At 47.3% G+C, this 22,418-nt stretch overlaps 1 protein-coding gene across 2 annotated transcripts in view; it reads left to right on the forward strand.

The window, feature by feature from the left end:
* The window catches only part of INTS11 (integrator complex subunit 11), a 143,116-nt gene that overhangs the window by 30,182 nt on the left and 90,516 nt on the right, over positions 1-22,418 (forward strand). For both annotated transcript variants that reach the window (XM_063943029.1, XM_063943030.1), the window contains exons 7-11: positions 9,743-9,777; positions 10,397-10,535; positions 11,001-11,065; positions 12,213-12,402; positions 13,763-13,846. In XM_063943029.1, coding sequence (XP_063799099.1) covers positions 9,743-9,777; positions 10,397-10,535; positions 11,001-11,065; positions 12,213-12,402; positions 13,763-13,846 — 513 coding nt within the window. The remainder of the gene's footprint in view (positions 1-9,742; positions 9,778-10,396; positions 10,536-11,000; positions 11,066-12,212; positions 12,403-13,762; positions 13,847-22,418) is intronic.

The raw sequence follows: 22,418 nt of genomic DNA on the forward strand, positions 1-22,418 counted from the left end.
GCACAAGGAGCAGGGTGGTGATGGCGGAAGCCACCAGAATTCTTCGCTGGGCGGAGAATCACGTAAGCGCACTGTCAGCAGTGTTCATTCCGGGAGTGGACAACTGGGAAGCAGACTTCCTCAGCAGGCACGACCTCCACCCGGGAGAGTGGGGACTTCATCAGGAAGTCTTCACGCAGATTGCAAGGCGATGGGAACTGCCACAGGTGGACATTAGGCATCCCGCCTCAAAAAAAGCTACAGAGGTATTGCGCCAGGTCAAGAGAACCTCAGGCGATAGCTGTGGACGCACTGGTGACACCGTGGGTGTTCCAGTCGGTTTATGTGTTTCCTCCTCTTCCTCTCATACCCAAGGTGCTGAGAATCATAAGAAAAAGAGGAGTGAGAACAATACTCATTGTTCCGGATTGGCCAAGAAGGACTTGGTATCCAGAACTGCAAGAAATGCTCACAGAGGACCCATGGCCTCTGCCTCTAAGACAGGATCTATTGCAACAAGGGCCCTGTCTGCTCCAAGACTTACCGCGGCTGCGTTTGATGGCATGGCGGTTGAACGCCGGATCCTAGCAGAAAAAGGCATTCCGGATGAGGTTATTCCTACGCTAATAAAGGCTAGGAAGGATGTGACTGCTAAACATTATCACCGTATATGGCGTAAATATGTTGCTTGGTGTGAGGCCAGGAATGCCCCTACAGAGGAATTCCAGCTGGGCCGTTTCCTTCACTTCCTACAGTCGGGAGTGACTTTGGGCCTAAAATTGGGGTCCATTAAGGTCCAGATTTCGGCCCTATCTATTTTTTTTTCAAAAAGAACTGGCTTCTCTACCTGAAGTTCAGACGTTTGTAAAGGGAGTGCTGCATATTCAGCCCCCGTTTGTGCCTCCAGTGGCACCTTGGGATCTTAACGTGGTGTTGAGTTTCCTGAAATCACACTGGGTTGAGCCACTTAAAACCGTGGAGTTAAAATATCTCACGTGGAAGGTGGTCATGTTATTAGCCTTGGCTTCGGCTAGGCGTGTGTCGGAATTGGCGGCTTTGTCACATAAAAGCCCCTATCTGGTTTTCCATATGGACAGGGCAGAATTGCGGACTTGTCCGCAATTTCTGCCAAAAGTGGTGTCATCTTTTCATATGAACCAACCTATTGTGGTGCCTGTGGTTACTCGTGACTTGGAGGATTCCGAGTTACTAGATGTGGTCAGGGTTTTGAAGATTTATGTAGCCAGAACGGCTAGAGTCAGGAAAACTGAGTCGCTGTTTATCCTGTATGCATCCAACAAGCTGGGTGCTCCTGCTTCAAAGCAAACTATTGCTCGCTGGATCTGTAACACGATTCAGCAGGCCCATTCTGCGGCTGGATTGCCGCTTCCAAAATCAGTAAAAGCCCACTCCACAAGGAAGGTGGGCTCTTCTTGGGTGGCTGCCCGAGGGGTCTCGGCATTACAGTTTTGCCGAGCGGCTACTTGGTCATGTTCAAACACTTTTGCAAAGTTCTACAAGTTTGATACCCTGGCTGAGGAGGACCTTGTGTTTGCTCATTCAGTGCTGCAGAGTCATCCGCACTCTCCCGCCCGTTTGGGAGCTTTGGTATAATCCCCATGGTCCTTACGGAGTCCCCAGCATCCACTAGGACGTTAGAGAAAATAAGATTTTACTTACCGGTAAATCTATTTCTCGTAGTCCGTAGTGGATGCTGGGCGCCCGTCCCAAGTGCAGACTTCTTCTGCAATACTTGTATATAGTTATTGCTTCAATAAGGGTTATGTTATGGTTGCATCAGGGTTATCTGATGCTCTGTTGTTGTTCATACTGTTAACTGGGTAAGTTTATCACGAGTTATACGGTGTGGCTGGTATGAGTCTTTTCCTTGTACTGTCAGCTCTTCCGGGCACAGTTTCCTTAACTGAGGTCTGGAGGAGGGACATAGAGGGAGGTGCCAGTGCACACCAGTATCCTAATTCTTTCTTAAAGTACCCTGTCTCCTGCGGAGCCCGTCTATTCCCCATGGTCCTTACGGAGTCCCCAGCATCCACTACGGACTACGAGAAATAGATTTACCGGTAAGTAAAATCTTATTTTCGCTCTGATAAACGTTGTTTAATTGTACTCACCTTGGATACAGTAGGTGTGTACAGAAGCACTAGATCACGAGTGAGCAATGTAGTTAATAATGGTGGTCATTCCGAGTTGTTCGCTCGTTGCCGATTTTCGCTATGCTGCGATTTGTTGCTAAATGCGCATGGTATGCAGCGCGCATGCGCTTAGTTATTTAACTAAAAACTTAGCAGTTTTGCTGTTGTTCGTGCAGCGCTTTTCAGTCGCAGTGCTGATCGGTGAGTGATTGACAGGAAAGGGGCGTTTCTGGGAGGTAACTAAGCTTTTTCCGGGAGTGTGCTAAAAAACGCAGGCGTGTCATGCAAAAACGCAGGAGTGTCTGGAGAAACGGGGGAGTGGTTGACCGAACGCAGGGCATGTTTGTGACGTCAAACCAGGAGCTAAACGGACTGAGCTGATCGCAATCTAGGAGTAGGTCTGGAGCTACTCAGAAACTGCTTGAAAATTTTTAGTAGCAATTCTGCTAATCTTTCGTTCGCTATTCTGTAAGGTAAGATACACTCCCAGAGGGCGGCGGCCTAGCGTTTGCAATGTTGCTAAAAGCAGCTAGCGAGCGAACAACTCGGAATGACCACCAATATTTTAATATTTTCACAGAAGTTTTTTTGTTATCGTCTGTTTAGGGAAAAAAAAATTCTACACGAATTAACAAAAGTAAAGTTTTAAATTTAAATTCATATCCACTGTGTAACCTATACTTACCGCTTAATATAATTTCTCATACGTCCTAGAGGATGCTGGGGTCACATCAAGAACCATGGGGTATAGACGGGATCCACAGGAGACATAGGCACTTTAAGACTTTCAAAGGGGTGTGAACTGGCTCCTCCCTCTATGCCCCTCCTCCAGACTCCAGTTTAGAATCTGTGCCCAGGCAGACTGGATGCACACTGAGGTGCTCTACTGAGTTTCTCTGAAAATACTTTGTTAGGTTTTTATTTTCAGGGAGACCTGCTGGCAACAGTCTCCCTGCTTCGTGGGACTTAGGCGAGAGAAGTCAGACCTACTTCTGTGAGTTTAAAGGCTCTGCTTCTTTGGCTACAGGACACCATTAGCTTCTCAGGGTCTGATCGCTAGGTACGCCTAGATGCTCGTTCCCAGAGCCCGCCGTCACCCCCCCCTTGCAGAGCCAGAAGTCAGAAGACAGGTGAGTAGAAGAAGATCAGAATACTTCAGTGACGGCTTTGGGGTACCGCACAGCGGGCGCGCTGCGCACCATGCTCCCACACTCGGAGGCACTACAGAGCGCGGGGGGGGGGGGGGGCTTAACCCTCACAGCACACAGCCCGGCGCCATTTTCTCTACACAGGCTGCAGAGACGCTGGTCCTTACTCACACTGCTGTACAAGTAACGGTGCAATACGGGGGAGGGCACAGTGATTTTGGTGCATGGTATGTCATTTATAAAAGCGCTGCAGGTCTGGGACATTTTTCTGTAGTGTTCAGACCGGGTTTGGGCGCTGGGGTTTGAGCTGGCAAGATCTCCCTCTGTGTCTCTCTGACAGGCTTTACTGTAGGTCTGTCCCCTATAGGCCCAGTGTATCTGCGTGTGGTGGGTGCACGTGTGTCGGCATGTCTGAGGCGGAGTGCTCTTCCCAGGAGGAGACTATGTTAGGGACACAAACGGCTGTGGGAGTGACCCTGTCGGCACCGCCGGCACCTGATTGGGTGAATGTTTTCAGTGCTTTGAATGCAAATGTGGCTCTGATAAATAAAAGATTGGATAAATCTGAGTCTCAGAACCAGGCTTGGAAGAAATCCGTAGAGGATGTGTTGTTTCAAGTCCAAACCCCCTCTGGGTCTCAAAAACGTTCATTTGCCCAGCTGACAGACACTGATACTGACACGGACACTGACTCAAGTGTCGACTATAGTGATGCCAGATTAGATCCAAAACTGGCAAAGAGCATTCAGTACATGATTGTGGCTATAAAAGATGTATTAAATATCACTGAGGACCCTACTGTTCCGGATACTAGGGTCTGTATGTATAAAAGAAAAAAGACCTGTGGTAACGTTTCCTCCCTCTCATGAACTGAACACACTTTGTGAAAAGGTTTGGGAAAGTCCTGACAAAAAGTTTCAGATTCCCAAAAGGATTGAAGTGGCATATCCGTTTCCTTCTGGGGATAGGGAAAAATGGGAGTTGCCCCCATTGTGGACAAAGCTCTGTCACAGCTGTCCAAAAAGGTAGCTCTCCTGTCCCCTGACATGGCAGCCCTAAAGGATCCTGCGGATCGTAGGCAGGAAAATACATTGAAATCCATTTATGTCACCACGGGTATGCTACTCAGACCAGCCATTGCATCTGCGTGGGTGAGTAGTGCTATCGAAAAATGGGCAGATAACTTGTCATCTGAAATGGATACCCTAGATAGGGATAGCATTCTTTTGACACTAGGTCATATCAGGGACGCTGCAGTCTACCTAAAGGAAGCTGCGAGAGATATTGGCCTCCTGGGATCACGAGCCAATGCCATGGCAGTCTCGGCTAGGAGAGCATTGTGGATTCATCAATGGAATGCTGATGCGGACTCTAAGAAAGCTATGGAGTCTCTACCGTATAAGAGTGGTGTGTTGTCTGGTGACGGCCTCGCTGATTTGGTATCTACGGCTACCGCGGGTAAGTCATCATTTTTACCTTATGTGCCTGCACCACAAAAGAAAGCACACCACTATCAGATGCAGTCCCTTCGGCCCAATAAATACAGAAGGGGCCGAGGGTCTTCTTTGCTACGAGAGGAAAGGGAAAAGGTAAACGATCACCGGCCGTGGCCGGTTCCCAGGAGCAGAAGTCCTCCCCGGCTTCTGCCAAGTCCACCGCATGACGCTGGGACTCCTCTGCAGGAGTCCGCACCGGTGGGGGCACGTCTCAGGCTCTTCAGTCAGTTCTGGGCTCATTCGGCCCTGGACCCATGGGTTTTAGAAATAGTGTCCCAAGCGTACAAACTGGAGTTTCAAGACGTCCCCCGTCACCGATTTTTCAAATCAGCCTTACCAGCTTCTCTTCCAGACAGGGAGGTGGTATGCGCCGCAATACAAAAATTGTGTCACAATCAAGTCATTGTCAGGGTTCCCCCGTCGCAACAGGGAGAAGGCTTTTATTCGAGCCTGTTCGTGGTCCCAAAGCCAGACGGCTCAGTCAGACCAATCCTCAACCTCAAATCCCTCAATTTCTACCTAAAAAAAAAAAAATCAAATTCAAGATGGAATCTCTCCGGGCAGTGATCTCCAGTCTGGAGGAGGAGGATTTTATGGTGTCGGTAGACATAAAGGATGCCTTTCATGTTCCCATTTATCCCCCACATCAGGCTTACCTGAGGTTTGCAGTTCGCGATTGTCATTATCAATTTCAGACGTTGCCGTTTGGTCTGTCCACGACTCCGAGGGTTTTCACCTAAGTAATGGCCGAAATGATGGTTCACCTACGCAAACAAGGAGTCACGATTATCCCGTACCTGGACGATCTCCTGATAAAGGCGAGATACAGGGACCAATTGATGCAGAACATTACGCTCTCCCTGACAATTCTGCAGCAACATGGTTGGTTCCTAATCTGGCCAAAATCACAGTTTGTTCCGACGAGACAGCTGTCGTTTTTGGGAATGATTCTGGACACAGAATAACAGAGAGTCTTTCTTCCAGTGGAAAAGGCGCTGGAAATTCAGAACCTGGTCAAACAATTGCAGACACCAGCAAGAGTATCGATCCATCAATGCACTCGGTTGCTGGGAAAGATGGTGGCGGCTTACAAGGCCATTCAGTTTGGCAGATTCCATGCCAGAGTGTTTAGTGGGACCTGTTGGACAAGTGGTCCGGGTCCCATCTGCACATGCACCAAAGGATAACCCTGTCTTCCAAGACCAGAATCTCACTCCTGTGGTGGCTGCACAGCTCTCACCTCCTAGAGGGACGCAGGTTCGGGATCCAGGACTGGATCTTAGTGACCACGGATGCGAGTCTCCGAGGCTGGGGAGCAGTCACGCAGGGGGAAAGCTTCCAGGGAAGATGGTCAAGCCAGGAAATGTGTCTACACATAAACGTTCTGGAGTTAAGGACCATTCACAACGGCCTTCTGCAAGCGGAACATCTTCTTCGCAATCGGCCCGTCTTGATTCAGTCAGACAACATAACAGCAGTAGCGTACATAAACCGCCAGGGCGGAACAAAGATCAGATCGGCAATGGCAGAGGCCACAAAGATGCTCCGTTGGGCGGAAAGGCATACAAGCGCTCTGTCAGCGATCTTCATTCCAGAAGTGGACAACTGGGAAGCATACTTCCTCAGCAGACACAATCTCCATCCAGGAGAGTGGGGTCTTCATCAAGAGATCTTTGCAGAAGTGACAAGTCTTTGGGGAATTCCTCAAATAGACATGATGGTGTCTCGCCTCAACAAGAAACTTCAGAGATATTGTTCCAGGTGAAGAGACCCTCAAGCAATAGCAGTGGATGCCCTAGTAACACCGTGGGTGTTTCAGTCGGTGTACGCGTTTCCTCTGCTTCCACTCATTCCAAAAGTGATAAAGATCATAAGAAGAACAAAGGTTCGAGCGATCCTCATTGTTCCAGACTGGGTTTGACGGCTTGGAGGTTGAACGCCGGATCCTAGCCCGGAAGGGTATCCCGAGGAAGTTATCCCCACTCTTATTCAGGCCAGGAAGGGAGTAACGTCTAAACATTACCACCGTATTTGGAGAAAGTACGTGTCTTGGTGTGAATCCAGGAAGGCTCCTACGGAAGAATTTCAGTTAGGACGTTTTCTCAATTTTCTACAAGCCGGTGTGGATGCGGGCCTAAAGTTGGGCTCAGTTAAAGTTCAAATTTCAGCCTTTTCGGTTTTCTTCCAAAAACAAATGGCCTCCCTTCCAGAAGTTCAGACCTTCATGAAAGGCGTGTTGCACATCCAACCTCCCTTTGTGCCCCCTGTGGCACCATGGGATCTTAACGTGGTGTTGCAATTCCTTCAATCTCATTGGTTTGAACCTTTGCAGAAGGTAGAGTTAAAATTTCTTACTTGGAAAGTGGTCATGCTGTTGGCCTTGGCATCTGCAAGGCGGGTGTAGAATTGGCGGCCTTGTCTCTCACAAGACCCCTTATTTGATCTTCCATGAAGATAGAGCAGATACAGAAGATACAGCAGTTTCTGACGAAAGTGGTTTCGTCGTTCCACTTGAGCCAACCTATTGTGGTGCCAGTGGCTACTGACGCCTTGCTGGAATCGAAGTTTCTCGATGTAGTAAGAGCTTTGAAAATTTATGTCGCCAGAACGGCTCAGTTTAGGAAAACAGAGGCTCTGTTTGTCCTGTATGCTCACAATAAAATTGGGGCTCCTGCTTCCAAGCAGACTATTGCGCGCTGGATCTGTTATACGATTCAGCAGGCTCATTCTACGGCTGGATTGCCGTTACCAAAATCGGTGAAGGCCCATTCTACCAGAAAGGTGGGCTCGTCCTGGGCGGCTGCCCGGGGGGGGGGGGGGGGTCTCGGCATTACAACTTTGCCGAGCAGCTACTTGGTCGGGTTCAAACACCTTTGCAAAGTTCTACAAGTTTGATACCCTGGCCAATGAGAACCTCATGTTTGGTCAATCGGTGCTGCAGAGTCATCCGCACTATCCCGCCCGTTCTAGAGCTTTGGTATAACCCCATGGTTCTTGATGCGACCCCAGCATCCTCTAGGACATATGAGAAAATAGGATTTTAATACCTACCGGTAAATTCTTTTTCTCTTAGTCCGTAGAGGATGCTGGGCACCCGTCCCAGTGCGTACTGTATCTGCAGTTAGTAGTTGTGGTTACACACATGTTGTGTTACGTTTATAGTCAGCCTGTTGCTGATGATGTTCATGCCGTTGACTTGCGTTGTGTTAAATGCCATGTTGTACGGCGTGCTTGAGGTGTGAGCTGGTATGTATCTCACCTTAGTTTAGCAATAAATCCTTTTCCTCTAAATGTCCATCTCCCTTGGCACAGTTCCTATAACTGGAGTCTGGAGGAGGGGCATAGAGGGAGGAGCCAGTTCACACCCCTTTGAAAGTCTTAAAATGCCCATGTATCCTGTGGATCCCATCTATACCCCATGGTTCTAATGGTGACTCCAGCATCCTTTACGGACTAAGAGAAAAGGATTTACTGGTAGGTATTAAAATCCTATTATATTCTTACCATTAGATTAAGTGTGCCCCAGAGAGACGAAAACAGTCTTCTTGCTTCTCCGCAAAACACCCCAAAATAATTAGTTCTGAACTAATTTCTGGGAGCCCCACCAACAAAGCACTACTGCAAAAACCCTTGAGGCAGTCAGTAGCCATATGTTGGTTATTACAGATACCTTTTCAACCTTCAATTTGTACCAAAAATCCAAACCCCAAACCTCTTATCTGTACCCAGGGATGGGTTGTTTTGGATTCACCTACTTGGTTTGGTGATAAGCAGCATTTTTATTACTTGCTAGCTGAAGGGATTATTCCTCGAAATTAGATTTTTGCCTGTGGAGTTGACTAGATATTGTCCAAGGAGGGGTATTACTCCCCAGGCTCTCGCAGCAAATCTGGATCTATCTGCTATATTGGGTGCCTGTGAAGATCCCAGTTGATTAGTCTGTTGCTATAATAGTGATGTGACGGCTGCAATTGATATTATCACCCCTGGCTTGAAAACTGTGTTAATGAGCTCAAGAAAAGGAGGAGTAGACTGGAAAGACAATGGAGGAAAACTAACCTGGTGGTGGACAAGATAACACTAATAAAGCCAAAGTCAAATGAGATCACAGCAGCAAACAATAGGCCAGCTCAGCTGTTCCGCACAGTGGAGATGATTTGCAAGCCAGCATGCTAGGTGCCTGATGAAACACTCTTCTTGACGAGATGCAATGAGTTCACAAACTTCTTTACAGATAAAATATCCACCATCAGGGCTGGAATCTACACAGTGCCATCAAAGGAGTGCCAAACTACCAAGCCTGCCAGTGTAAGCCACCTGTCTTCATGGACCAGCTTTGACCCACTGGATGTAAAAGACATCACGAAAATTGCCCGCATTCTGCTTCCCACTGCCTGTGATCTGGACCCTGCCTCAACCAAGCTTCTAATAGAGTGTATGGTATAATTGGTTCTGTCATTGCAAAAATACTTCAGTGCTATTTATATTTTTCTCTACTCCCTCCACTGTTTGCCTATAAGATGGGGAATCATCTTGGCTTACTGACTTTCACAGCCCTACATGACCAGGGCCGAAGGTACCTGAAGCAGCTTCTGATTCCATACTGCCCCACTCGATTACTACGATCTGTAGATGAAGGACTTTTAGCCTTACGTAGAATCTCCCATAATTCATCTGGGAGTCGAACTTTTAGCATGCGGTTCCAACTTTATGGAACTCACTTCCCCGCACAGTTTGAGAGGCTCCCACTCTAGAATCCTCCAAAAACAGACTCAAGACTTTTCTGTTTACTCAAACATTCCCTTAATGTCCCTTTTAATATCTCCATGCTCTCTGTGTTTTACTTTTCTGAACTTCATTGGTTCTGTACTGTATTATGTTCATTCTATCTGTTAAGCATCTTGATTGTCCTATTGTAGAGAAAGCAAAATATAAATAAAATTGTTATATTTTTGTTTTCTTCCAGGGTGATTACAACATGACTCCAGACCGTCATTTAGGGTAGGCTCTCTTATTGCAGACTTCACTGTAATGACTGACTGTTGCTGAGCTATGAGTGATGGGAACAACGATAAGCCATAGTAATGTTGGAGATATTTTACTTATATGCTGCTGTTTAAAAATTGTGAATCTGCTCCCACCAGAGAGGATGGATTGATATAACATTACAGGAAAATTATATCTTTCTGCAAGTATTGGTAGGGAGAGCTGTGTAGCTTGTTCTGTTCAAATAAACATCACCCATAGATTACAATGGAACGGGGCCCTCTACTGTTCAAATTATCATGAAATTATTCTCAAGTAACAACTTTTTTTTCTTTTTTTCTTTTTTTGTTTGTTCTAAACCATTACTTTGCAACAAGTGACTGTAACCTCACACTTAAATAGTATTAAACATTAGTAGAAATACTACAAAAGTGAAGAGCATAACAAATCTACGCATACATATATAATATTTGGTTTACACAACATACAGTATTCATTGTATTTTGAGGGTTCCCTTTTAATTGCTTTATACTCCTGCTGATCACCTTTGTAAATGTTTGGTTATAGTCTAATTTTCATCCAGAGGTTTGGAAGGAAGTTTACTCTTCAAAGTTCTTGTTTTTCAATTATTTAGAGCTGCATGGATTGACAAATGTCGTCCTGACCTGCTTATTACCGAATCCACGTACGCAACAACAATCAGAGACTCTAAACGTTGCCGTGAGCGGGATTTCCTGAAGAAGGTTCACGAGAGTGTGGAAAAGGGTGGAAAGGTACTGAAACATTTTATATACTATCCTCCGTGTACCAACTGGTGTCAGCAAGCTGAAATGCGTGAAAAGTGACACGTCCAAACGGGACTTGGTTTAGTCGAGTTTTGCTGCTTTTATGCTGCTAAACCCAACTGATATGAGTGCGATAAAGGGCGGACAATTTAATATCGCAAATCGGGTGCGATTTAAACAATTGAATTCTTACTTGCGCCTACCACTGCTCTGTAATCTCACGGCACCTACTGTAAAGGTTCCTCGTCTGCTGCACCCTCCTCTCCTGAGCAAGATGTTAAAGAAACCCAATTCTGTAACCCTTTGGTGCTGGATATTACCTAGGATATCTTTTTATTGTTAGAGAATACTCTTTAACATGTTCTCTATATACATAAGATAGTTGAATTTGCAGTTGTGTAATAAATATGCTCTATGTTTTGGTAAATAATGCACCCTGTTTTCTCCTGGTAGGTTCTCATTCCTGTATTTGCTCTGGGGAGGGCTCAGGAACTCTGCATCTTGCTGGAAACATTCTGGTAACATCTGTTCTGTGTTTAGGTAGAATGTATTGCTGTCTTTATAACACAGATTACACTAGTGTGGTGGATGGAGAGATTCAGATATGACCTGTTTTATGTCTATCTATTTTTACATTTCAGTCAGGTTATATTTGTCTAACATATAGCGGCCATCTAGAAAGTGTGGAGACAGCCTTTTTGTGAGCTGTACTGTGTATTTATTCACTAGGAACTTCTGACATCAATGGAGACAATTCAGAGATGGCCGCAGTTCATACAGCAACTGCTGTACGAAAATATGCTAATTCTACAGGTGTCTTGTGTAAATAGAGGCCTCCAGCTGACATCACTGATCCACTGCTGTATCTGAGGACGCAGAATTGGATAATTTCTGTGTACAGATATAGCCAAGGTCAGCTTGGCTGCCACTAGGCGCACCCACGATGCATCTGGCGTGGGGCGCGTGTGCGCATTATTGTGCTTGCGCCCTGTAGGCTTTCTGTAGTGCGATCGCAGCTGCGAATAGTTGTAGCCTGGCGTACCAAGTCGCATCCACGACATGTGTGCCTTTGCGGCTGTGCCTTAGGATGAATGAGCTTGGCCACATCTTTACATCGGTTCTCTGAGTAAATCTCAGGCTGACCGATGTTTTCATGCTGCCGAGGTCAGTGAAGCTGCATCCAAGAATGCAGCCACTGGCATCCACATGCCCAAGAAAAGGGACATCTCGTCCCTGTTTTCTGAAACGCTGGGCGCTGCCACCCCTTCCCCCAAACTGCACTATGGTTTTGGAGGCACTGTGAGTGTCATCGCAGGCACAGGTCTGCACATACACACTTGTGAAAACATCAGAGATATACACAAACAGTATTGTTTTATAAACAATGATTCTCCCTAGCCTGTTCTCTACTCCGCACCCTCACCCCCACATGCTGTCTCTAATTCCTTTATTGTGTCTATGGTTATCCTATGTTTTTTTTCCCCCCTCAATATTTATGTAAATCCTTTGTCCCTATATGGCACCCTTTAAATATAAGTTGATAATAAGAATAATACAGCATTAAGGACAGCTAAGAACAGCATGGGGTAACCTGATCTATCAATGTGCAATAGATTCCTTATCGTGTAGGCCTGAACTTATAGTAATATGATTCTCCTCCCTCAGGGAACGTATGAATTTGAAAGCCCCTATTTACTTCTCCACGGGTCTGACGGAGAAGGCGAACCACTACTACAAGCTCTTTATTACATGGACCAACCAGAAGATCAGGAAAACTTTTGTACAGAGGAACATGTTTGAGTTTAAGCACATAAAGGCTTTTGACCGGGCGTTTGCAGACAACCCAGGTCCTATGGTGAGGAAATAGCTTCCATTTTACAACAATACATATTAAGGGGAAGTCAGTTGGGAGAAAAATTTAGCGAGGTAAAAAAACATGCATACCGTATGCCCAATTGTGGAATACCTTGTGTATGTGCGACCCCGATACCCACGGTATGCAATAAGAAAAAATGGTCACTGCATCTGAAACACCCCCACCCTTCCCCCCAAAAAAAGCAAACATACTCACCTGTCCTATGCTCTCCTTTGGTCTCCTGTGCTCCCAGTGGTCTCCCCGCCATCGTGGGGAGGGGGTTGCTGGAAGGTGCATGGCTGCTGGGAGATGTAGTTCTCCCAGCAGCCAGCTCCAGGAGTATGACACAGAATAGGGGGGTGGGAGGAGTCACACACACACCCTAGCAAATACTCATCCCGGCTCCCAACGCTGGAAAAGACCCCACTTTGGAAGTCGAGTAATTACTGACTAATTAAGCTAACTGGAAACTTCCAATTGCCTAACTAGTCCTCAGGGAGGGGGTGCCAGGGCAAGTCCTGGTGACTTTTCCATAATTAACGATTTTAGGAAAAAATCAGACTTTTTCTGGAGGTGCTAGAAAAAAGACGCAGTGATTTCTATAGAAACCACCGTGTCTCATTTTCTATCCTGTAATTCAATAGCTGTGGGAAAAACCCAGTGCCATAAGGTTATTAAAATTTCCCATCTGCAATTGGATTCCCCGCACAGACACTCATACACCCTCACAACCACTGCATACTCACACTGCTGCAGAAGACCTGGCTACTGACATTGGAAGAAGAAGACAATGCTTCTGAACGTGAGTAATTACAGCCTAACTAATCTAATTAGAAACCTCCAATTGCTTAATTAGTCATGTGAAGGGGGAGGCATTGGGGGCCCAGAGCAAGTCCCGGTGATTTTTCCTAAAAATAACGATTTTAGTAAAAATCCGACTTGCTCTGGAGGTGCGAGGGGGGAAAAAAAGATGATGTGACTTCTCTAGAAATCACTGCGTCCCATTTTCAGTCCAATTATTGAATAGCAAAACCCTGCGCTGCAAGTTTTTTGTTTTTTTTATAACACGCCGGCATTTGGATTCCCCCCTATGTATTACAGTGCTGTGTGACTTGTGTTCACATTTCTTTGATTTATTAAGAACGGTCACTGTAGAGTATGTATTCCGTATTAATTGAATTTCTGTAATACAGTTACTTTTTCAGTGTTCTAACACAGATAGTAATGGTTACTATATTTAAATAAAGTGAAATCACTTTTCAGGTTCTGAGCTGATACTTCCATTTCAAATCAATAAATGTTGCTTAGATCTTAGTTTGTGTAACACAAGCAGACTTATTTATAGCTTTGTGACTTGTAGGTGGTGTTTGCAACTCCGGGGATGTTACACGCTGGTCAGTCTCTGCATATTTTCCGTAAATGGGCCGGCAATGAAAAGAACATGGTGAGATCAGTTTTGTAGGGTCTATGATGTTTCTTTCTAATACTAAATATACACAACCCATATTGTTCAGTAAGGGCTTCTTTTAAAGTTTGTAGCAAATCCATTTTCTCCTTCATCCACTAGGGGCCACTGGAGCGTAGTTACAATGGGGAAATAGTAGGCAGTAATTGGGAGCTGGCACTTTAAAATTCTTCACTCTGTGGCTAGCTCCTCCCCTACTATCTCGCCTCCAAGCCAGTCTTAGTTTAGTGCCCGAGGTAGCTGGTTCACTTGGGTTTAGCTGAAGAAATTTTTTCTTTTTTCTTTATTATTTTTATTTTTCTTACTTACACTCACAGATGGCAGCTCTGCCACTGCCAGTCTGCACCGCGGGAGCTGCCGGCGGGGTCCCATCGCAGCTGCGTGCGGCTCGGGATGGGCCCCGGCTGAGGGAGACACTGAGCTCTCCTGAGTTGGCCGGACACCGCTGCGTGCGGCGCGTGTCGGGGCCACTCCATCCAGCAGAAGATTCCGGCAGCATGGCAGCGGTGAGTATCAGCGGCCGGACACACCTGCGTGCGGCGCGTGTCGGGGCCACTCCATCTAACAGCAAGGCAGCGGTAAGTCGGACACCGCTGCGTGCGGCGCATGTCGGGGCCTTTTATGTCGTGCAGAGTATGTGTAAACACCGATGAGTGCGGCGGTGTCGGGACCACTCCATCTGAACAGCGGTGAGTACAAACCCCCCTCCCCCTCCACAATGATGTAGGTTTTACACTTTCATTTAATTGTGCACATTATGTGGTGTTTGGAGGCTCCCCTATAATCCTCAGTCAGAGTCTGTGGAGAGTATCAAAGGCGCACTTACTATTTTAAAATTGGCGCCATTATGGGGGGGTGGAGCTTCAGCCCGCTCTGTAAGCGGGCTCAGCGCTCTCCGCTCCCCGGCCGCAGAATACATGGCATGAAAGAATGTAGCTCATCCAGTTTCTAGTAGTTGGTAAGATTACTGAGGCTTTAGGTGTTGTGTGCCTCATTGAAGACGCTACTTGCTATTGAATGTAGGTGCATTAGCATACTCCTACTGAATTTGTCATGCAATGCTATGTTGCAGATACTCGGCGCTTCCCGCTTCGTTTACACTAAAGCGGGTCTGTTTTGAAATTGGCGCCGAAACGGAGGGGCGGAGCTAACTCCCGCTCTGTACGGCGGGCTCAGCGCGCTCCGCTCCCCGGCCGCTGCACGCTCACCGCTTCACAGTCCTATTGCTCCCCGGCCGCTGCAGCATACCAAGACGCTCCCCGGCCGCTGCAGGCTACCTTCCCTCTGCTGGCTGTTCGGTGCAGGATATTTTCCATCTTACATTTAGAAGGTATGAGTTGGGGGAGGAGCTTATTCCCGCTTTACTCAGCGGGCTCGCAGCGCTCATTGTCTCTATGCACAGTTACTGTCTCAGTGGGATTTTAGTTTTTTCTGTGCATTGTAATACTAAAATATTTGTAATATCTAAGTTTGGCTGCCATTCCTCCCTGCAGGGGAGTCCTCTGCCCAGCATTTCAGAGAGGCTGTAGATCAGGGAGTCTGCTCTATAACAGGAGCTGTGGCTCAGCTCATTAATGATTCAAAACTAGTGTGCATAGATTAATTTACCTATCTACCCTATAGGTTCACATAGACAGTATTTCTCTGACGTCCTAGTGGATGCTGGGAACTCCGTAAGGACCATGGGGAATAGCGGGCTCCGAAGGAGGCTGGGCACTCTAGAAAGATTTATGACTACCTGGTGTGCACTGGCCCCTCCCACTATGACCCTCCTCCAAGCCTCAGTTAGATTTTGTGCCCGGCCGAGGTTGGATGCACACTAGGGGCTCTCCTGAGCCCTTAGAAAGAAAGTATAGATTTAGGTTTTTTATTTTCAGTGAGACCTGCTGGCAACAGGCTCACTGCAGCGAGGAACTAAGGGGAGAAGAAGCGAACTCGCCTGCTTGCAGCCGGATTGGGCTTCTTAGGCTACTGGACACCATTAGCTCCAGAGGGATCGACCGCAGGCCCAGTCCTTGGTGTTCGGTCCCGGAGCCGTGCCGCCGTCCCCCTTACAGAGCCAGAAGCAAGAAGAGGTCCGGAAAAACGGCGGCAGAAGACATCAGTCTTCACCAAGGTAGCGCACAGCACTGCAGCTGTGCGCCATTGCTCCTCATACACACTTCATACTCCGGTCACTGAGGGTGCAGGGCGCTGGGGGGGGGGGGCGCCCTGAGAAGCAATAATAACACCTTGGCTGGCAAAAATTCCACAATATATAGTCCCAGAGGCTATATATGTGGAAAATACCCCTGCCAGAATATGGAAAAAAGCGGGAGAATAGTCAGCGGAAAAGGGGCGGAGCTATCTCTCAGCACACTGGCGCCATTTCTCCTTCACAGATCCGCTGGAAGGAAGCTCCCTGGCTCTCCCCTGCAGTCTACACTACAGAACAGGGTAAAAACAGAGAGGGGGGGCACTAAATTTAGGCGCAGTATATAATATATAGAAAAAGCAGCTATAGGGGACATAACTCAGTTAGTCCCTGCATTATATAGCGCTCTGGTGTGTGCTGGCATACTCTCACTCTGTCCCCCCAAAGGGCTTTTGTGGGTCCTGTCCTCATTCGGAGCATTCCTTGTGTGTGTGCGGTGTGTCGGTACGGCTGTGTCGACATGTTTGATGAGGATAATGATGTGGAGGCGGAGCAGATGCCGTTAGAAGGGATGTCACCCCCTGCGGGCAGACACCTGAGTGGATGAGCTTATGGAAAGTAATGAGTGCACGTATAGACTCCTTACATAAGAAAATTGACGACATGCCAAATGTGGGACAGCCGACTTCTCAGCTCGTGCCTGCCCAGGCGTCGCATGGGTCGTCAGGGGCTCTAAAACGCCCGCTACCGCAAGCAGACCCAGATGTCGACACTGATACTGACACCAGTGTCGACGACAATGAGTCTAACCTGATGCCCACTAAGGCCATTCACTGCATGATTGAGGCAATGAAAGAGGTGTTACACATTTCTGATATAACTACAGGTACCACTAAAAAGGGTATTATGTTTGGGGAGAAAAAACTACCTGTAGTTTTTCCCCCATCAGATGAATTAAATGAAGTGTGTGAAGAAGCGTGGGCTTTCCCTGATAAAAAATTGGTAATTCCTAAGAAGGTACTAATGGCGTTCCCTTTCCCGCCAGAGGATAGGTCACGTTGGGAAACACCCCCCAGGGTGGATAAAGCGCTCACACGTTTGTCTAAAAAGGTGGCACTACCGTCTCCGGATACGGCCGCCCTCAAGGAACCTGCTGATAGAAAGCAGGAGGCGATCCTGAAGTCTGTATATACACACTCAGGCATTATACTTAGGCCAGCTATTGCGTCAGCTTGGATGTGCAGTGCTGCCGCTGCGTGGTCAGATAAACTGTCAGAAAATATTGACACATTAGACAGAGACACGATCCTGTTAACCATAGACCATATAAAAGACTCAGTCTTATATATGAGAGATGCACAGAGGGAAATCTGCCGACTGGCATCTAAAGTAAGTGCATTGTCCATTTCTGCTAGGAGAGGCTTATGGACTCGCCAGTGGACAGGAGATGCAGATTCTAAAAAGCACATGGAAGTGTTGCCATATAAGGGTGAGGAATTATTTGGGGATGGTCTCTCGGACCTAGTTTCCACAGCAACGTCTGGGAAGTCAGCATTTTTACCCCATGTCCCCTCACAGCCTAAGAAGGCGCCGTTTTATCAGGTTCAGTCCTTTCGGACCCAGAAAAACAGGCGTGGAAAAGGCGGGTTCTTTCTGTCCAGAGGCAGAGGTAGGGGAAAAAGGCTGCAACAAACAGCAGGTTCCCAGGAGCAAAAGTCCTCCCCCGCTTCTTCTTCCAAGTCCGCCGCATGACGGTGGGGCTCCACAGGCGAAGCCAGGTACGGTGGGGGGTCGCCTCAAGAATTTCAGCGATCAGTGGGCTCGCTCACGGGTGGATCCCTGGATCCTGCAAATAGTATCTCAAGGGTACAAACTGGAATTCGAGGCGTCCCCACCCCACCGGTTCCTAAAATCTGCCTTGCCGATTGCTCCCTCAGACAGGGAGGCGGTGCTAGCGGCAATTCACAAGCTGTATTCCCAGCAGGTGATAATCAAGGTACCCCTACTTCAACAAGGCCGGGGTTATTATTCCACACTATATTGTGGTACCGAAACCGGACGGTTCGGTAAGACCCATTTTAAATTTAAAATCCTTGAACACGTACATAAAAAAATTCAAGTTCAAGATGGAATCGCTCAGGGCGGTTATTGCAAGCCTGGACGAGGGGGATTACATGGTATCCCTGGACATCAAGGATGCTTACTTGCATGTCCCCATTTACCATCCTCACCAGGAGTACCTCAGATTTGTGGTACAGGATTGCCATTACCAATTCCAGACGCTGCCGTTTGGCCTGTCCACGGCACCGAGGGTATTTACCAAGGTTATGGCGGAAATGATGATACTCCTTCGAAAAAAGGGAGTTTTAATTATCCCGTACTTGGACGATCTCCTAATAAAAGCGAGGTCCAAGGAACAGTTGTTGGTGGGAGTAGCACTATCTCAGGAGGTGCTGCAGCAGCACGGCTGGATTCTGAATATCCCAAAGTCACAGCTGGTTCCGACGACACGGCTACTGTTCCTGGGTATGATTCTGGATACAGTCCAGAAGAAAGTGTTTCTCCCGGAGGAGAAAGCCAGGGAGTTGTCATCTCTAGTCAGAGACCTCCTGAAACCAAAACAGGTATCAGTGCATCGCTGCACACGGGTCCTGGGAAAGATGGTGGCTTCTTACGAAGCAATTCCCTTCGGCAGGTTCCATGCCAGAATCTTTCAGTGGGACCTGTTGGACCAGTGGTCCGGATCGCATCTTCAGATGCATCGCTTAATAACCCTGTCTCCAAGAACCAGGGTGTCTCTACTGTGGTGGCTGCAGAGTGCCCATCTTCTAGAGGGCCGCAGGTTCGGCATACAGGACTGGGTCCTGGTGACCACGGATGCCAGCCTTCGAGGCTGGGGGGCAGTCATACAGGGAAGAAACTTCCAAGGACTATGGTCGAGTCAGGAGACTTCCCTTCACATAAATATTCTGGAACTAAGGGCCATCTACAATGCCCTAAGTCAAGCAAAATCCCTGCTCCTACACCAGCCGGTGCTGATCCAGTCAGACAACATCACGGCAGTCGCCCATGTAAATCGACAGGGCGGCACAAGAAGCAGGATGGCGATGGCAGAAGCCACAAGAATTCTCCGATGGGCGGAGAATCATGTACTAGCACTGTCAGCAGTGTTCATTCCGGGAGTGGACAACTGGGAAGCAGACTTCCTCAGCAGACACGACCTCCACCCGGGAGAGTGGGGACTTCACCCAGAAGTCTTCCAGATGCTGGTAAACCGTTGGGAAAAACCACAGGTGGACATGATGGCGTCCCGTCTCAACAAAAAGTTAAAAAGATATTGCGCCAGGTCAAGGGACCCTCAGGCGATAGCTGTGGACGCTCTAGTGACACCGTGGGTGTACCAGTCGGTTTATGTGTTCCCTCCTCTGCCTCTCATTCCAAAGGTATTGAGAATAATAAGAAAGCGAGGAGTAAACACAATTCTCGTGGTTCCGGATTGGCCAAGACGAGCGTGGTACCCGGAACTTCAAGAGATGCTCTCAGAGGACCCGTGGCCTCTACCGCTCAGACAGGACCTGTTACAGCAGGGGCCCTGTCTGTTCCAAGACTTACCGCGGCTGCGTTTGACGGCATGGCGGTTGAACACCGGATCCTAAAGGAAAAGGGTATTCCGGAAGAAGTCATTCCTACGCTTATTAAGGCCAGGAAAGATGTTACGGCAACGCATTATCACCGCATATGGCGGAAATATGTTGCATGGTGCGAGGCCAATAAGGCCCCAACAGAGGAATTTCAACTAGGTCGATTTCTGCATTTCCTGCAAGCAGGAGTGGATATGGGCCTAAAACTAGGCTCCATTAAAGTACAGATCTCGGCTCTGTCGATTTTCTTTCAAAAAGAACTAGCTTCAGTACCTGAAGTTCAGACATTTGTGAAAGGAGTGCTGCATATTCAGCCCCCATTTGTGCCTCCTGTGGCACCTTGGGATCTCAACGTGATGTTGAGTTTCTTAAAATCACATTGGTTTGAGCCACTAAAAACCGTGGATCTGAAATATCTCACGTGGAAAGTGGTCATGTTATTAGCCTTGGCTTCAGCCAGGCGAGTGTCAGAATTGGCGGCTTTATCATGTAAAAGCCCTTATCTGATTTTCCATATGGATGGGGCAGAGTTGAGGACTCGTCCCCAATTTCTCCCTAAGGTGGTGTCAGCATTTCACCTGAACCAGCCTATTGTGGTGCCGGCGGCTACTAGTGAATTGGAGGACTCCAAGTTGCTAGACGTTGTCAGGGCCCTGAAAATATATGTTTCCAGGACGGCTGGAGTCAGAAAATCTGACTCGCTGTTTATCCTGTATGCACCCAACAAGCTGGGTGCTCCTGCTTCTAAGCAGTCTATTGCTCGCTGGATTTGTAGTACAATTCAGCTTGCACATTCTGTGGCAGGCATACCACAGCCAAAATCTGTAAATGCCCATTCCACAAGGAAGGTGGGCTCATCTTGGGCGGCTGCCCGAGGGGTCTCGGCTTTACAACTTTGCCGAGCTGCAACTTGGTCAGGGGCAAACACGTTTGCTAAATTCTACAAATTTGATACCCTGGCTGAGGAGGACCTGGAGTTCTCTCATTCGGTGCTACAGAGTCATCCGCACTCTCCCGCCCGTTTGGGAGCTTTGGTATAATCCCCATGGTCCTTACGGAGTTCCCAGCATCCACTAGGACGTCAGAGAAAATAAGAATTTACTCACCGGTAATTCTATTTCTCGTAGTCCGTAGTGGATGCTGGGCGCCCATCCCAAGTGCGGATTGTCTGCAATACTTGTAAATAGTTATTGTTAACTAAAGGGTTATTGTTGAGCCATCTGTTGAGAGGCTCAGTTGTTTTTCATACTGTCAAACTGGATATAGTATCACGAGTTGTACGGTGTGATTGGTGTGGCTGGTAAGAGTCTTACCCGGGATTCTAAATCCTTCCTTATTATGTCAGCTCGTCCGGGAGGAGGGTCATAGTGGGAGGGGCCAGTGCACACCAGGTAGTCATAAATCTTTCTAGAGTGCCCAGCCTCCTTCGGAGCCCGCTATTCCCCATGGTCCTTACGGAGTTCCCAGCATCCACTACGGACTACGAGAAATAGAATTACCGGTGAGTAAATTCTTATTTTATCTACCCTGTTGGGTTCACTGTGTGAGTGTATGTGTATATATGTGTGTATATGGGTATATATGTGTATATGTATATATATATGTGTATGTATGTGTATATATATATGTATGTATGTATGTATGTATGTATGTATGTATGTATGTATATGTATGTATATATATATATATATATATATATATATATATATATATATATATATATATATAATATATATATAATATATATAATGTGTGTGTGGATACATGCACACACACATATACATTACACAGGCTGGTCACCATTTTGGAAAGCCAGCGGAACCTCAGAAAAACATCTGGTGCACCTAAATTAAGGTACACTACATACAGGGCGGGGTGTTGCCTTCCCTTTATTATTCCTTGGTGTCACTTGGTACTAATGCTATTTGTAATTTGGGGAATGTGTTTAAGGTATCGGACAAATAGCGCTGTGGCTCAGTACGCTAGTAGCGGGTACCTGAAAGACAAGGGTTTGAATCCCAAGCATAAAAAAAAAAAAAAAAAAAAAAAATACAACTTTAAGGGGAGCTCCTATAGCCTAGTGGCTAAGACTCCTGTCCCACAGCGCAGCGCTACTGGTTCAGGTCTCCGCTGCTCCAGAAAGTTTAGTTGAATCGCGTCAGTCACACATTTTAGTGCAGACCTTACATAGGGCTGTGTTTATTTAACCCACCTTTTCTCCTTTCGTTTCTCACCTGGGATAGTCAAAGAATTCCCTCTTAGGTGTAAAGTATGCGGTGGAGCCATCTACTTAGCCCTCCACGCACCTGCGGGACACTCCTGTTTGAACAGCTCAGATTATGCAGGTAATCTCACTGTTAACCAGAGACCTTTTAAGTCATTTCACCTTCTCCAGCTTTCTAAAGCAACATTGCTAACCTTCCATGTTACAATACTGATGATGTCTGTTTTCTGTGGGGTCTGAACCAGTGTCTCAGAATATCCAGGTGCATTATACAGCAGTTCGTCTGATACTGCAGGTAAAGGAGGCGGACACGTCAAGTCCATCAGGGTTCGACGCCTATGACGAAATGACAGCGACTGGTCCAGTTTCGGATGAGCTGGCCAGGCTCCGGTAGACGGCCGGCAGACACCCGAATACACAATTTCAGGTATCAAACAATGTTTGTTTCTCTGACGTCCTAGTGGATGCTGGGAACTCCGTAAGGACCATGGGGAATAGCGGCTCCGCAGGAGACTGGGCACAACTAAAGAAAGCTTTAGGTCACCTGGTGTG

Source organism: Pseudophryne corroboree, chromosome 10 (genome assembly GCF_028390025.1).
Source record: "Pseudophryne corroboree isolate aPseCor3 chromosome 10, aPseCor3.hap2, whole genome shotgun sequence".
In the NCBI taxonomy this organism is placed as follows: domain Eukaryota; kingdom Metazoa; phylum Chordata; class Amphibia; order Anura; family Myobatrachidae; genus Pseudophryne; species Pseudophryne corroboree.